General features: G+C 36.9%; 1 protein-coding gene and 1 long non-coding RNA gene across 2 annotated transcripts in view; one reads left to right on the top strand and one right to left on the bottom strand.

The window, feature by feature from the left end:
• PKHD1 (PKHD1 ciliary IPT domain containing fibrocystin/polyductin) overlaps positions 1-7,652 on the top strand; it is a 629,203-nt gene extending 621,551 nt beyond the window's left edge. Inside the window, 2 exon segments of the mRNA XM_021937365.2 lie at positions 3,463-3,736; positions 3,738-7,652. Of these exon segments, the coding sequence (XP_021793057.2) occupies positions 3,463-3,736; positions 3,738-3,900 (437 nt within the window). The 3' untranslated portion in view covers positions 3,901-7,652.
• Positions 443-1,454, bottom strand: LOC103883721. The gene is made up of 3 exons (XR_004184301.1): positions 1,101-1,454; positions 796-880; positions 443-668 (listed from the first exon to the last, which is right to left on the bottom strand). It is a non-coding gene; the product is annotated as an uncharacterized LOC103883721 (long non-coding RNA).
• Positions 7,653-16,640: the final 8,988 nt, after the last annotated feature.

The raw sequence follows: 16,640 nt of genomic DNA, 5'->3' as shown, positions 1-16,640 counted from the left end.
TACAAGCATATATGGGCACATTAGTGGAAATAGCCCCAATTAGGTAGATATAGATATCATATATAGGTAAGTAGATAAAGATATTAGATATAGAAATGAAATATATAACAAAAGAGAAAATAAAAGTAAATATAAAGGAAAACAGTTTATAAAAGGTTTAGTCAATTTGACTATTTAGAACATTTATCAGTCTAGATTCACATTTTATAAAATATAACAAAGGAAGTTCCCGATGGATTAATGAGTTAAATTAGGTTTTACTAAAACACATCCATTTCTACAGTATCACAGATCAATAAAATGCAGATTACTTCAGATACAATGTCCTACTACAGACATTTTCCTTTTTATTTCTCTCTAATTTGTATGCCTCCTCATTTGCCATGTATTGCTTATTGAAAAGAAATAATATTTTTCACATAAAGGAACAACTTCTCTAGACAAGACAGAAGCGTTAGTATTTAATTATGGCATATACTTCCCCAACGTGTGGGCAGGACTACCGTACCTTATTGACAAATGAGAAACCAAGATGGTTGATTCTTGTTGTTGATTGATCAGTTGTTCAAGATCCGCTTCAGATCCTGTTTAGACTCAAAGGTCCAGGCAATGTATTAGGCTTTCTCTACTGAGTCCAGATCACCCAACACTGAATGTTACACATGGAACTAGGCTCAAAAAATATGAACAGGGTATGGAGAGGTAGAGAGAGAGAGGGGAGATTCATTGTTAATATTCTTATTGCAAAAAAAGCCAGTGACTAGTACCCACACAAATTTTTAAAATCATACGCACAGTGCATATTTGCTGCTCAGCAGAGTTTTGGAAGTTGGAAGAGGCTAAAGGTAGCTGGAAAAGCTGTAGCTGACTGTGGGTGGACCTGAAAGAACCCAGAACCAGTGAGTCTTCCTTTCTGTAGAGAAGAGATAAATGTTCCCCGTATTGTATCCCATTTTCCCTAAACTTGGTCAAATCCACCAGTGGGATTCTAAGAGGCATCGAGGAACAGTTTAAAATCCCATCTTTTCATTTTAATGGGGACTCATCAACAAGGCAGAGGTGGAAAGGAGGCATGCCAATTCATATATTTTGATACTCACTATTCTTCCTTCCCTAAAACCCAAACATTCAGCCGAATGCCTTAGGACACGTATCTGCTATAAATTCATTTTTTATCTAATTTGTCTGAGATCTAAGCTTCCTGTGGAGGTCCGAGATCAAAGGATTTGATTCCTTCTGATGTCGGCACTGACACATAATGTGTGCTGACTTAGTTCTGTCTATAACCTCACAGTGGGAGGCGGCCAGCCTCTCTGGGCACCTTTGCACAGTGAACTTTCATTTCGGCTGGGGAGTCTGTCAGGTATGTTGCTGATTGGAGCTGCCATGTAAATAATTCATGGTAGATTTTTAAATGTTTTGGGGTCTGCAAAGGAAAGCTATGCTTGTGTTAGTCTTTCATGAATAGATGCGGACTTAAAGAACAAGGGGGAAAAGATTTCCAATGAAGGTCCTCAAAAACAAGATAACAGTATCTTCAATGGATTGAAAATAGGCGACTTGCAGTGTTTGATTCCTCTTATATGAAGTGCTGTTGGTTTTACCAAGGGATTAAAATTCAAAGCCTTTCTTGCCCTTTTAAAGTTTGCCTCTACCTGACAATTTATTATTCTTGTTCTTTGGTTATTTCTGATCCTCATAAACTATGTCTTTTCCACCTGGTGGGAGAAAACTAATTATGGAGATGATGCCCAGCTCAGTGCTTGGCAGAGGACTGGGCATAATGAGGGAGCAAGGTTGACGGCACACAAACATTTCTTCCTTGAAGGAACTCAAATTCCTAAGAGGAAGATGAGACTGTCACATAAGGAAAAGGTGACCAATAATAGAAGAAACTGTGCAGGTCAAATGAGAAACTCCAGACAAGTATTGAGGGATAAATCAATGTAGTTTGAGCTGTCAAGAAACACTTCTGGGAGGAGCTGAAGGTCCCATAGGAAAACTAGGGTAACCTGAAAGTTCTTATAGCTCAAAGCAAGAGAATCATCCCATAGTTTGATGGCTGTAGAAGACACATGCTAGACAAACAGACTGTGGAACAGGAGAGAGAAAATATGAATAACATGGGCTTATCATAATGTTAATAGATGTGTCATGGAAATAATAGGAACAACATGATTATCTTATTTTACTGCTCTAAATCAAAAGCATTATATATATATATATATATATATCTGTGTGTGTGTATATATATATATAATGTTATTACTTTCTCTCATCCTTACCTCATTTTCCAGATTAAATTGAAGTGGGAAATTGATATTCTTTACCCCAATACTGTCTCTTATAGTATGAATCAGACAGGATTACAATCTCCTAACACAAACCAAGATAGCTCTCAACAAACTCAGGAGAAAAATAACAAAAAGCTTAATAAGTTAGGCATCTTCATTGCATACAAATGAGTGGTTAATGTATTTGGTGGTGAGATGTGAGAAAAGCAGGGACGGTAAATGTAGTAAACGTAGATGACAGTATTACCACCTACCCCCCAGGGTTTAGGACAGGTTCATCCTTTTTCTCACTGTAAGGCATATGAACAGTGACCTTTGCATGCATGATATACTCCCATGCATGTATCCCACTGAACATTCTTAACTTTCCATTGCAGTCTTTATCTTGACACAGTATTGTGTGGTGCCTAGATATCTGTTTATGTATATTGTACTCTTCTGAGTTGATGTTTAGTTCTGTTTAATAGAAAAATAAAATACAAATAAAATGTTGAGAGGAAATCAACTAAAACAACATTGCTAAAATAAATATATTTTAGTAAATTGTGAAGCAGCACCTGAGAATAAATTAAAATTATACAACTAAAGCCCAGAGAGGCTGAAAAGATGAAAGTCATGAAGCCAGATAGCAGGGGAAGGGGAATTTGAGCCTAATTTTGTGACTTGAGTCTAATGTGCCATCTCTCCTTCTACTGTTATGCAAGCATACATGTACACACTCATATAAATAGATGTTTATGTGATTATTTCTACAAATATTTATAGTCATGTTTTTATAAAACTAAAGATATTTAAATTATGAATTTGGCATAAAAGCCTAAGTATTAGATAAGACTGGTTTTTATAGTTCATATATCTTAACACAGGTGTGAGTTGGCCCACTGGTAAGGCCTGACCATGGTCTGGTTTTTGCGTTGAAGCCTAGCCCTTACAATGAAAAATCCTCATTCAGTTATCGATATCATATAAGTGTTTTTTGAGGAAGACGTATTCCCAAATTTTTATTACATATTTGGAGTATCTAATAAAAGATATTTGGAAATCAAAGAGCTGATATAATTCAATCTTTGATTTGACAGTATCTTGTCAGAAATGCTAACTATGCAAAATGTGTAATTAACTGGTTGAAAACTAAATCCATTTATTCCCCTATTTCTTTTCTCCCCAGATATGAGAATGAAGGTCATGCTGGGCAGGCTGAACCAGTGCCCCCACCAGTTGATGAATGGAGTGTCCAGAAGGAAAGTTAGCCGCCACATTGTCCGAGAGGAAGAGGCTGCTGTGCCTGCTCCTGGTACTACCGGCATCACATCCCATGGGCACACCTGTGCTCCAGGTGCTCCTGCCCAGCAGGTGTACCTGCAAGAGACTGGGAACTGGAAGGAGGGCCAAGAGCAGTTGCTCAGATACCAGCTGGCAGGCCAAGATCAGCTGCTGCTGCTATCCAGGCCTCAGACAAGAGAGGCAGCAGTTGCCAGGGCAAAGTTGGCTGAGTAAGCAAAGTGGCAGGTTGGGGCTTTCCCAAGAGAAGAAAGCCTCCTGTGGGGCCACTGAGGCGTTCTGCCTTCATTCAGTACACCTGGAAGCTATTCAGGAGCAACTGTGATCAGGGAAGGTGTGGGCATTTGGTCTGAAAGGCAGAATCTTCCAAATACTTCTGGATAATAAGCAGGGGAAGTGAGGACTGTCCTGCTGGGACAACTAAGAAGAGAGAATATGGACTCCGAATCCCTGTTTCAACTTTAAAATGGAAAACAGTAATATAAATGCTTATAGACTGAAAAATGTCTGATACATCTTTTGCAGCTATCACGATCCTAGTACATTGCCAGACAAATGATGGCACTTGTTAATTATTTACCAGTTTTTAACTTAAGCCTGATTTCAACAACTTAATAATGGCATAATATTGACTTATACCAGCAGGGGTTATTATTAAGCATTCTCTGGATTGACCACCCACAATGCTTTCAGCTTCTCTTATAGAAGGGATCATGAAAAGGTCTGGTCAGCTACAGTTAATTCCACACTGTTGGAGAAAAGCATTTCTTTATCCTGTAGTAACATTTGAAGGGACAGTTCAACACCCTGCTCTGTGATCTGTCAGAGCTTACCTTCCAACCACAAGGCAACTTCCTGGCTTTTTACAAGTGGATTTTATTTCATGGTTTAAATTCAATCATTATTGAGAGCCTACAGTAGTATGAGCATATCAAATTTGCACTTCATGAGTATTTACACATGAAAATTGATATTCTCATGGGCTTTGCTGAGAGTTTAGTTAAGGACAAAGATGTAAAAATACCAAATTTGGGAAAGGAAATTGTCTATGGACCACTGTTGTGTTTTTCAGTGATTCTCTCCGTTAGTAGCTGGGTCACATTTACAACTGGAAAAGAACTACATTGGGAGATCAGAGATAGCCAAGTGGCCAGGTGGATGATCAGCTAACTCCTTTATCAGATAACTGCTTTTTGGAGAAGATGATGCATAAAACTGTGATACGAAGGAGAGGAGGGATTATGTCATATGCAACTGCTCTAGGCTGTGCTGGGGGTTTAAATGGAGATCATAATGAAGGCTTACCTGGTATTGATACATTTGGTAAGGGTGTTAAAGGCAGTTTCACCAAATTCACACATTTGTATAGGGCCCATTTCTTTTCAAACTGAAGAATACTTTAAACAGCCTGACTGTGTCCTTGGCTCTGGATCCAGAAGACCTTATGCTCCAAGCATGTAAAGAAAAGATGGCAGGAATGAGGAGAGCCTCCAAAAAGAGATTGCTCTCAGATTTTCCTGAAAATCCTGAAAACCAGGATTTTCCAATCTCTACAATGTTAATGGGTTGTTGTGTGGTTGAGTTGGAACAGAGAAAGGAAACACACTCTTTCATTGCTGAAATCTAAATTATGATGCCCTGGAATTAGTATTATGGGAAGTACTGGCAGAAAGCTGTTATGTCTGCAGGGCATCAAGGGGGAGGTGTGTCTCACCCTACTACCAGTTGGCAGAAATGTTTTAACCTCTTCTTTAGGCATCTGGTGAGTATTTCAGATCTTCAGGCTGTCCCTGAAAGGAGGTAGGTAGCTTTGTCTGTGGTCACTGTGTTGGATCTGGAAGAAAATATGAGTAGACGTTAAGGCCAGTGCTCCCCAAGAGATTTCAGTCCAGGCTATCTGTGTTCAGGGAAGGATTTGCAAGAAATTGGTTTATAGAAGTTTACTCTGGAGGCACAAGCTGGCTGCCTGCTGAGTAAGTCCTCTTCGTAGATGATGTATTTTGCTTGGGCACCAACAGAATTAAAAACAAAAAACAAAAAATAACTCGAATGACTTAGGCAGAACATGCCTTCCCTAGTTTAATTAGTCCCTGTTATAACCAGTTATTTATCTTTCTTGTAGGTTCTTGGTCTGTGAAATCATTTGCCTTTGCAATCTCTACTTTAGTACACTCGCTGGATCCTCAAACAGCTGTAAGCTTTTTGGACAAAAACATTTCAGAAGTGAAGACTTTTGAGGATTATAAAATGGTGGCAGTCTTAGTCCTTGCCCTACCTCAGTTTACCTGCACATTCTTTCTTTCTTTCATTTCTGCAGATTCTTTCACCACTTTTTAAATATTTTTTCCAGGTATTTTTCCTGAGCTCTATACCATGCATAAATAGCTGCCTAGTGAGATTATCCAGTAGGTTATCCTATAGCTACTATGAAGTTAACACAGCACTAAAACCTGCTCCTCCTTGTGTTTTTTTCCCAATTCAGTGAATGACATCACTGCACTCAGACCAGAAATCTAGAAGTCAGTCATGACTCTTCATTCTATTTCACCCTTCGCAAAGAGCCGCCAGCTCTGTTATTTCTGTCCCTTGTTTACCCTTCTCCCAATTTTTATTATCTTCTTATTTATCCCCTATGCATCACAAGACGCATCTTTCTAGGAGGCATGTTTTATCCTATCCCTCTGTTTAGGAATAACCATAATTATCTTACTAATTCCATCCCAGAAAATCCTGTGATCCCTGAGGCCAGAATTGACTCTTTGGGCCTAAATAGCAGCTATAAACATCTTCAGTAACTTGCCAGGCTCTAGCATGTGGCATGGAATTTTGGCATCTAGCTAAAATCCCTCAACCCATAGTTAAGCTAGTCCTCTTTCTCTTAAAAAAAAAAATCAGAGAATTGGGGAAACACTGAAAGCAAAGAGAGAGTAGCTCTACATTCATTCATGTCTGGAGATGAGCCAATTTGAGCACCACTGTAGGCCAACCCTAAATTTATTAAGATCATTAACATGGGTCACCCAGCAAATACTTCCCAGCAGCGACAATCTACACCCTTTATCTAAATAAATATTGAGATGTACTTTATTCCTGTGTTAGTTCAAAGAATCTCCTCTTGCCTCCCATTGCTGATTTTCTGTATTGATGGACTCCTTTCTCTCAAGAGATTGGACAAGCTAAAAGTCTAGAGAGTTCAAAAGTGTTTGAAAGTACATTTTAACTGTTCTCACCACAAAAAATTCTATGTATGTGAGGTGATACATATGTTAATTAATTCAATTGATCCATTCCACAATGTATATATATTTTAAACTATCAAGTTGCATATGACAAATATACACAATTTTTATTTGTCAAATAAAAAATGTCTATAAATATTTGTGGATGTCAAAGTTGAGGAAGAAGTATATGTGGAGCTACGGTTGTTTTGGCCATCTCTCCATGCTTTTTGTTTGGGGAGGGGGACTTTTCTGGGGGGGCAGGGACTGTGTTCAGGGAAAGTACCTGACCAACAGAACTTCATGTCTCTTCCAGAGTGAGAGACTCAGCTTATCTGATCAAGGTGGACTTGCCCTTCAATGGACTTGCTCTTGGTATTGCCCAATGAGGCCACCGAGGACCAAGATTTGAGCTCTCTCAGGGCCCACCCCTTTCAACAATTTAGTTGAATGACTCCCTTCCATCTATCAGTCTTACTCCAAATATGTGACATTACTATATATTGAAATGCATGCAAACTATATGCAAAAATGAGTATGAGGAAATCAAATGTAAATCATATGCAAATATTATTCAACCAAGGTTCTATAAAATTGTACATGTCAATAACAGTAAAGAATTTTAATTAATTCTGTCATTTAAAATTCATGCATTTATTCCGTATTTTGCTTTCACAACTTATAGTCAATGTCAATTTTGAAAAAACTATAAACACAAAGAATTAAACACTATTGAGTACAGAACTGTTGATTTCAACATACACTATAGCACTTTGACTAATGACAGATATATTTGAGAGAAAAGTCACTTTCTAGAGGTAATTTTTAAAGAGAAATAAAACATTTCTATAAACTTAAATGTGGATTAAGTGGCAGAATACAGAAATTTGGATGTTTACAAATATTCTTCTAGCATTTGTTCTTTTTATTTGGTGATTTCTTTGCTTGGAACAATTTAGAAAATTGATTTAATTCATTTTTAGGACTTTCTAGGTTTTACTGGGATTCAAAGAATTAATTGTCTATATGTTATCTCTTATCAGTCTCAAGATAATCTTATTTATTATCACTTTATGTTTTATTTCAAAATTAGTAGCTATAACAAGGTGAAGGAAATATCCACTCTTCTCTCCATTTTATAAATAAAAAACAGTCAGTTGCCATCACTTTGTTAGGGTCCAAGGCAAATTACAAAATTTGTTTGGACTATACTTTTTCCTTTTAACATTTCCTCAAGTTAATGGTATGTCATTTAGTAGAATGATTCATGTAGAAAATTATTCAAGTTACGTGGTTATAGTAAAAATATAAAGCAAATCACAAAACAATCTGTACAGTATGGTTTTACTATAGTTTGCTTATGCATAGAACAATTATGAAAAGATAGTCAATATGATTTTATAAGTAATAGTTATCTCTGGGGAATGGAGTAGAAAATATGGGTTGATTTGCACTTCAAATCTTATATCCTTTTGTATTTCAATACTTTTATAAATACATTTACTATTAAAATAAATTTAAAAATATTTTCTCCAAGTTATGATTGACCAGAGATTGGCAGTCTCTTTAGATCTCAGCCAGGGATAGGACATGCTTACAGAAAATGCTCTTAGTCCTTGCAGAAATGCTTATAGAAAATGCTGTTAGTCCTTGAAAAACTAAAATCGATGCAGAGGAGAAGAAAAAGAATCTGACAGTGGAAGATGAATGGACGGAGAAAAAGAGATCAAGGAGGAATAAAAGGAAAGGTAAGGGAAGTCTATAGGTGAGGAAGAGAAGATGCTATGGATAATAGTGGTTAGACTGTGACTGGATCTGCTTTACTACCACAGTGTCCCTGGGATATTATACAAGGCATGCCACCAAGGGTTCCATTTGGGTGAAGGGCCTATAAGGAAAAATCATATATGGTTATGGCCTCAATATCACTCCTAAAATCCAGATATAAAACAGTCTCCTTCTCATCACACTCTTATGGAGGAGACCCTGTGGAAGCAGATGCGTACCCCAAGTCAACATGATACCCACAGCACTGAGAGGTGCCCACCCAATAGCATGCCTCCCTCCTCCATGTTAGTGCCACCTTGTGTATTTCTTCCAGTCCAGCTCCATGAGAGCTTATTCTAAGCCTATACCATGTGATACTGATATTCAGTGCTGCATAACAGTTTGGTCAACAATGGACCACATGTACAATGGTAGTCACATAAGATTATACCGTATTTTTCCTGTATCTTTTCTATGATTAGATATGTTTAGATATAGGAATACATACCATCGTGTTACAATTGACTATAGTATTTGGTTCAGTAATATGCTGTACAGGTTCTTAGACTAGGAGCAATAGGCTATATCATATAGCTTCAGTGTATAGTAGGCTACACCATTTAGGTTTAAGTATGCTCTATGATGTTTGCACAATGATGAAATCACCTAATGATGTATTTCTCAGAGTGTATCCCTGTCATTAAACAATGCATGTATGTATAACCCTGAACACAAAGGTCTGACTCTTGGTAGCAGCTATCACTATATACTTATTAGGGAGGTGCCAGAGATTAAGACTCCTGTAACAGAAACTGAAGTCAAGAGGCTGTGGGCTTTAATTTGCAAACAATGAATGTGCCCTGAGAAATAAGATTCTCCAAAATTTTTAAAAATTGTTGCATGAAGAATAATCTTAGTTGCTTATCTGTATTTTGGAGAACTCTAGAAGTGCTATAAATTTGGGCTATAATTCTAATAATACCAAATATCAAGAGTTTCTCCCACCTGTATATTTTTATTGTATTTTCAAGGATGTCACTGCTTCAATTATCCTCTTTTTCTGGTATCATTAATCTCTCCCTATCTACTGGTTTACTCCTGTGAGTATCCAACATGGTTAAAAAGCTCCCACTATTTAAAAAAAAAAAAAAAAAAAAAAAAGGAAGAAAGAAAAAGAAAACATTCCTTGATTCAATAGGCTTCTTCGAATCTCTTCACAATTTTTCTACCTCCACGCCAGCAAATTTATTTGAAAGACTTTTGTTCACACATTTGATTACTTCCTTGGTTTTCATTCACTCTACCAGCTACTTCAGTGTGTCATGTGTCTGCTTTATCTCTCTGTCTCTGCCATATGAGGACACAGTGAGAAGCTGGCTGTTTGTGAATAAAGAAGAGGGCCCTCACCAGGAACCAAATCTGCTGGCACCTCCATCTTGAGCTTTCCAGCCTCGAGAGTTGTGAGAAATAAATATCTGTTATTTAAGCCACTCAGTCTATGGTAGATTGTTACAGTGGGCCAAAATGACTAAGACATTTTCTCATATCATCAATATTGCATATACTTTCCCCTATATTCTTGAAAGTATATATTGTAAAGGTTTGCAAGCTTGAAATGGTATCTTTTTTTTTAATGCATTAAATTTAATATAATTTTACACTCCTGCCTCAATGCAGTCTCACCCATCCAATTTTTTTTTTATTGGCTAGTGAGATTGGTAATATCAACCACAAATTATATTAATAGCCGTTTCAAGTTATTCTTTTAATATTTGTATTTTTTCTTTTAAAAATGATTTTAGTGTTTGCATTTTGTTTTATAACCAAATGTATAACAACTATTTGGATGTATCTTTATATTGAATTTACTCCTGTATTACTAGATAATCTTTTATTATCATGGCTTACCAATTTATGACTCATTAATCACAGTTATATCTTAATATGTTGAAGTACATCTTCTAGTAATTTTTTTCAAGTAAGTTATATGGGATATATTATTTCTGAACCCCTTTGTCATAAAAATGGCTTCATACATGGAAAATAACAGCTGATTATAAAATGTTTTAATCACAACCTTTATAAAATTCTGAAAACATCATTCGAGTATTTTCTAACTTTAGTGTTTTAGAAAAGGTGTCAGAAACCAATGTGAGCTGTTACTGTGTAGGAATAATTAGAAAATCATACTATATTTTTTCCATTATTTTAATTTAAACATTTGGGTAATTCTTTCTACAGATTCAATTCTCTCCAAGTAATTATATTGCCCATCCTTCTTGTATACTAGGCAATAATAATTGCAAAAAGAGCAAAATAATATTTGTAATAAGAAAAGAAATATTCATCGGGAAAGAAAACAAGTATGATTTAAAAGAATAGGTAAGGTGTAAGTATATAGAGAAGAGGACCTTTCAGGTAGGAGGAAATATATAAGTGTGACTAGAAGAGTTACTGATTCCCAGATCATGGATTCATCAGTGATGAATTGCTGTAGAGTACAGGAAATAAAAGGCTGAATGAATAATTAATAACCATTTTAAACATGTGAAATTATATTAAAAAGATGGTAAGTGTGGTTTCAATTCAGATTGGGCCAGACAGAAGAATACCTACTGTAACTGAAGAGATTAGGTATTTGGAAAAAATTCTACTTACTTGGAAAGAAGTGCGAGTGTTATGAATATTTCAGCATCCTACTCTCTTGATATTTTAAAGGCATGGTTAAATGCTACTTCCCTAGTCTAATTTATACACTGGGAGATCACAGAGTAAACGGTCTCTAACTTTCCTCTTTTCTTGATATGCCGAATGAAACTTGCATCAGACATATATGATACCCCAGCTGATACTTACCTTTAGACCTAGTGAATAGAAGTTTCTGTCCTAAATTCTGTGCTCTAGAGGGCTCCACTTTGACTTCACCCCACCCCTAGCTACATTTCTCATACAGACAGAATCCATGAAATCAAGGGGATGTGCCCACTTACACACCATGCCCACTCCTTTTAGACCATCCATTGCATGCTCAAGGCTGAACTGCCTGCCTAAACAGCCCTGAGCCCTCTGGATCTTGCAGAGGCTTTTTTTGACCAAGTCTTGCTCTGTTGCCAGACTGGAGTGCAGTGGCATGATCTAGGCTCACTGCAACCTCCACCTCTCACGTTCAAGCGATTCTCCTACCTCAGCCTGCCAAGTAGCTAGGACTACAGGTATACGCCAACACACCCAGATAATTTTTGTCTTTTTAGTACACACAGGGTTACATCGTGTTGATCAGGATGGTCTCAGTTTCTTGACTTCATGATCTGCCCACCTTGGCTTCCCAAAGGGCTTTTTGTTGTTGTTGTTGTTGTTAGATCCCTCCTTTGCTTATTATACCAAGTAAAGTGAAGGAAAAACCACTTTGAATTAGAATGTAGAAACATGTCACACCATGGTTAGCATCAATAGAAAGTAATTATAACTAACTTTCTTATCAATAGAAAGTAATTTTAACTTTTGAGTCTCATTTTGTTCTTATGAAAGACACGAATTAAGACACTTACCAATATGTAACTCAAATATCTTCTGATTCTATAGGCCCTCCCCTGCTTAATAATATAGTAGTTCCCTTTGACAAATAATCCTTATTATTTCTAAGGTTCAACAACAACAAAAAACAGGCCCTAAATGGAATTCTCTCTGGAACTCATAGTGACCATACATCCCTTTTTGGTTCACAGATTCCACCGTTAGGGGGACTCCATTAAAGACCTCGTTTTCTAGCCTTCTGGATCTCCAGGCCTCTCAGAAGTCACTGGCTATGCTGGCCACAGCAACATGCCCTTCTACCTCCCCTGGGCTGGCACTCATGGATCACACATAGGAAGGACAATGTGATAGGCAAAATTTTAAGGTGATCCTATGATCTCAGCCACCTGATGTCCCACCCATGATTAAATGGCAAAGGGATACTGCAGATGAAATTAGGCTTACTAATTAGTTGACCTTAAGGTGGCAAAATTATTTTGGTGGGCCTTACCTCATCTCAGGAATGTTTTAAAAGAAGACATTTTGTTTACTGGCTGATGGCAGAAGAGGAAGTCAGAGGTATGTCAAACTTGGGAATGATTTCATGTGTCCCTACTCTTTTGAAGATGGAGCAGGCCACTTGGCAAGAGATACAGGTGGCCTCTCAGAACTCAGAGTGGCCCACAGAAGACAACCAGTGTGGAAAGGGAACTATAGTCCTATCTCCACAAGGAAATGAATTATGCCAACCACCTTTATAAGCATGGAAGCTGATTCTTCCTGAGACTCCCAGTAAAAGCCCAGATCAGCCAACATCTAGATAACAGCCTTATGAGACCCTAAAAACAAAATCCGGGTGAGCTTGCCCAGTCTTCTGACCTACAGGACTGAGATCTAATGAATGGATGTTGTTTTAAGCCACTATGTTTGTGGTAATTTGTTACATAGAAGTGGAAAACAGACACTTCTGGTTTAGAGTGAAGAGTAAAATTACAGACACTATAGTTTCACTGAAAGAAGGAGAATTTAATCCTCTCCTCTTGCCTTTGTTTGTATGTCTTCTGATCATTTTTTCAGTTGACATGAACAACTTCTAGTTCTCCATAAGCTTAAACCCCTCCTTCAATCCACAGATTCCCCTCCAAGCATGACTGCCCTTGTACATAGCTGGGTCATGTCCACTCCTAGCTGCCTTCCCCAGGTTTCTCACTGGTGTACCTGGTCCTTCCAGTGTGGAGGTGACCATCAGTCATGTCTCCCAGACTCAATGGGTCTATTTCCATCACTGAAGCCAAAAGACAAAAACAAGCTAGACTCTCCTCCCTTTCCCCCTTTCTGTCTTCTCATTTCCCAGTCTGTTTCCCCAACTAGATTCTGACAAAAGTTATTTGCAGCATTCCCATCAGTTCCATGAGTGACAGGAGACTGGTGTCAAGTGAGAAAATGAAATGTAAATTTTATTAAACAACCCCTCTCATCTCTGCGTATCAATCCAGATTCCAGCTGAACATAGCAAATCAAATCCTGTCTATGCCGGGCCTCAGGGCACACGGAAAATCATTTCCCCTTAATACCATTCCCTTCTAGTAAAATATTTTTCTGTTTGGTAAATGAAAATTTTAAATGCAAACCCTGTTTTAATCCCGGTGAAAAGCATATCTTCAAAATGAACATTCGAATGAGGGAGCAGAAAGAAGAAGAAGGAGGATTTGAGGGCAAAGGGGAAAGAGAAGGGACTGGGAAGATGGAATTGTATTTAGCCGTGTCATGCGCAGTCCTGTCTGGTTGCTGTGCAGAGATGCAGATCCATAGAATAAATGCCAACATTCTTTGAAAGCTTGGACCATTAGGACATTTGTCTGCATGCTGTCCTGTCTTAGAGATAATAAAGATCTTAAATCTGATACACGGCCTTGAAATAGCATTACAAATATAAATGCTTTATTCTGGGTGTGAATATATGCACAATGGCTGGCTTGTCTGGGGTTTTGATAAGTGGTGTCTGTGCATAGAGAAAATCTTAATTTGGAGCTTTAAAATATGATTAACTTAAAAAGAAAAAAAGTACATTTTAATTTCACATTGCAGTGAAAATAAATTAAAATTTTAGCCAATAATTAAATTGACATTTACAATACCACTATGATTTAAAATATATACTCTATCTATATTCTACCTCATTTAAATAAAAATCATAAATGCTGCCTTTGTTTAAAAAGGAGATAATTTATCCAGTCCATTTTTTAATTTGCTCATTTTAAGTGGGTAAAATCATTTTTGAAATAACATTTTATCAGGATAAATATATTTATATTTGGACTACCTGTCTTGATTTGTCTGAAATTGGGGGTTTTCTGAGGACATGGGACTTTCCTTGGTAAACTAAAATGCTCCAAAAAGTCCCACGTAAATGAGGGTGATTTAGTCACCCTAAAATAGTAATTCCTTATATATTAATACATTATCAATATCATAGACTACATATTTCTGTAAAATGGTCTTAAGCTAAATGCAGTTTTAACTGTGCCTGAGAGGGATCGCCTTGATTTGTGCAAACGTGGCAGACACAATTCAGACCTCCAAAATATGGGAGGTAGGACTCAAACATTACTATTGCTATTTCAGAAATGGTATTCTTATTCTCCCTCTTTCTTGACTTGTGGTTAAGTTTTTTTTTTTTTAATCACGTTCTAAAGAGCTTTGAGTATTGGCTTTAGAATTATATTTCACTACATAAGAAAATAAGCATTCTTTTTCTTTCTCTTCTAGCATCAGACTTCTATACCTGCATAATCTACTTCTAAAAAGTAATTAAACTTGCTTTATAACTACTGTTCTATTCTTTGTTCCTTTTATAACCTAGCAAATATCAAATGTAGTTCCCATGTGATTAGGTAAGAATCTTCATATAAATATATTTGCTATGTCATCAAAAAACAAAAACAAAACATTCTTCGTGATATGGTTGTAAGTAGTCAGTATATAGGAAGCTGAATTTTGCTTTTCAAATACTTAGAGATGTGCTGAAAGAACACAACTGATATTTCCTAAACAAATGTCTCTGGTTAAAAGACATAACCTGATTTGGATGCATTTCTACAATTAAGGTCCAAAAATGTAAAACAAGTGTTGGCTCAAACAGTGCATTCACTTTCCAAAAGAGCTATAGCATTTCTCACCTAGCACAGGTCTGTCCCTGAGACAGAAAGCATCATGTTTAGAATTTAGAAATAAAGTCATGTTTGTGCACAAGGATAGAGTTTATATGGTTATAATGTAGACATTTTAACTTGAACGATTGTATTTGGAATCATAATCCTTGATTGCTCATAATCCTTGATATATTTTTCTTTTTTAAAACATTTTTCTGTATTAGCTTTATTTCACACCTATCCATTCACCCATCTCTATCCATTCATCAGTCCAGCTTATTGTTTTATCCATTTTAAAGTAAATTACAGACATTGGTACAGGTCACTTCTAAACATTTCAACACACATTTTATTATTTAGAGCTGAATATACATTCATGGTTTTTGTTTTTCTTTTTTTTAAATTGGCACATAATAATTGTACATGTTTGTGGAGTATATAGTGAGGTTTGGATATGTACAATGTATAGTGAACAGATCAGGTTAATTAGTGATTACCATTGTCTCAGAGATTTCTCAATTCTTTGTGTTGGGAAGATTCACCGTCCTACTTCTAGCTATTTGAAACTATATATTATTGTTAGCTGTACTCCTCCTACAGTGCTGTAGAACACTGGAACTTATTCCTCCTATGTGGCTGTAATTTTATATCCTTTGATAAATCTTTCTCTATCCCTTTCTTCTCCCTTCCAAGAGTCTAGTATTCTCTGTTCTACTATTATGAGATCAACATTTTTTTAAGCTTCCAAATATGAATGAGAATCTGCAGTGTTCAGATTTCTGTTCCTGGCTTATTTCACTTAACATAATGTCCTCTAATTCCACTTACATTGCCAAAAATGATGTGATTTCCTTCTTTTTTATGACTGAATAGTATTCCATGGTATATACACCACATTTGTTTATCCATTCGTCTATTGTTAGGCACCTCGATTGATTCCATTACTTGGCTATTGTGAATTGTGCTGCAATAAATATGGAGGTGCAGATGTCTCTTCCTGATTTCTTTTCCTTTTCACAGTAGTGGGATTGCTGGCTCATATGGAGTTCTATTTGTGTTTTTGTGAGGAACCTCAATGCGTTTCTCCATAGTGGCTGCATTCATTTACATAATTATTCTTTCTTTTTAGTATTTTTATGTACTAATTAAAAATAGAGTACTTAGCTTGAGAATGTGTAAAAATTCTCTGTGTAAAGAGTATATAAGCAAGGCTGCGGGCCCGGTAGTTTACGTCTATAATCCCAGCACTTTGGCAGGCTGAGGTGGGCGGATCACCTGAGGTCAGGATTTCAAGACCAGCCTGACCAACATGGAGGAACCCCATTTCTACTAAAAATACAAAATTAGCTGGGTGTAGTGGCAGGTGCCTGTAATCGCAGCTACTTGGGAAGCTGAGGCAGGAGAATCGCTTGAAC

The sequence above is a fragment of the Papio anubis genome, chromosome 6, assembly GCF_008728515.1.
Source record: "Papio anubis isolate 15944 chromosome 6, Panubis1.0, whole genome shotgun sequence".
In the NCBI taxonomy this organism is placed as follows: Eukaryota; Metazoa; Chordata; class Mammalia; order Primates; family Cercopithecidae; genus Papio; species Papio anubis.
Note: the sequence above shows the minus strand (reverse complement) of the source record. Positions and strands in the feature narration are given on the sequence as shown.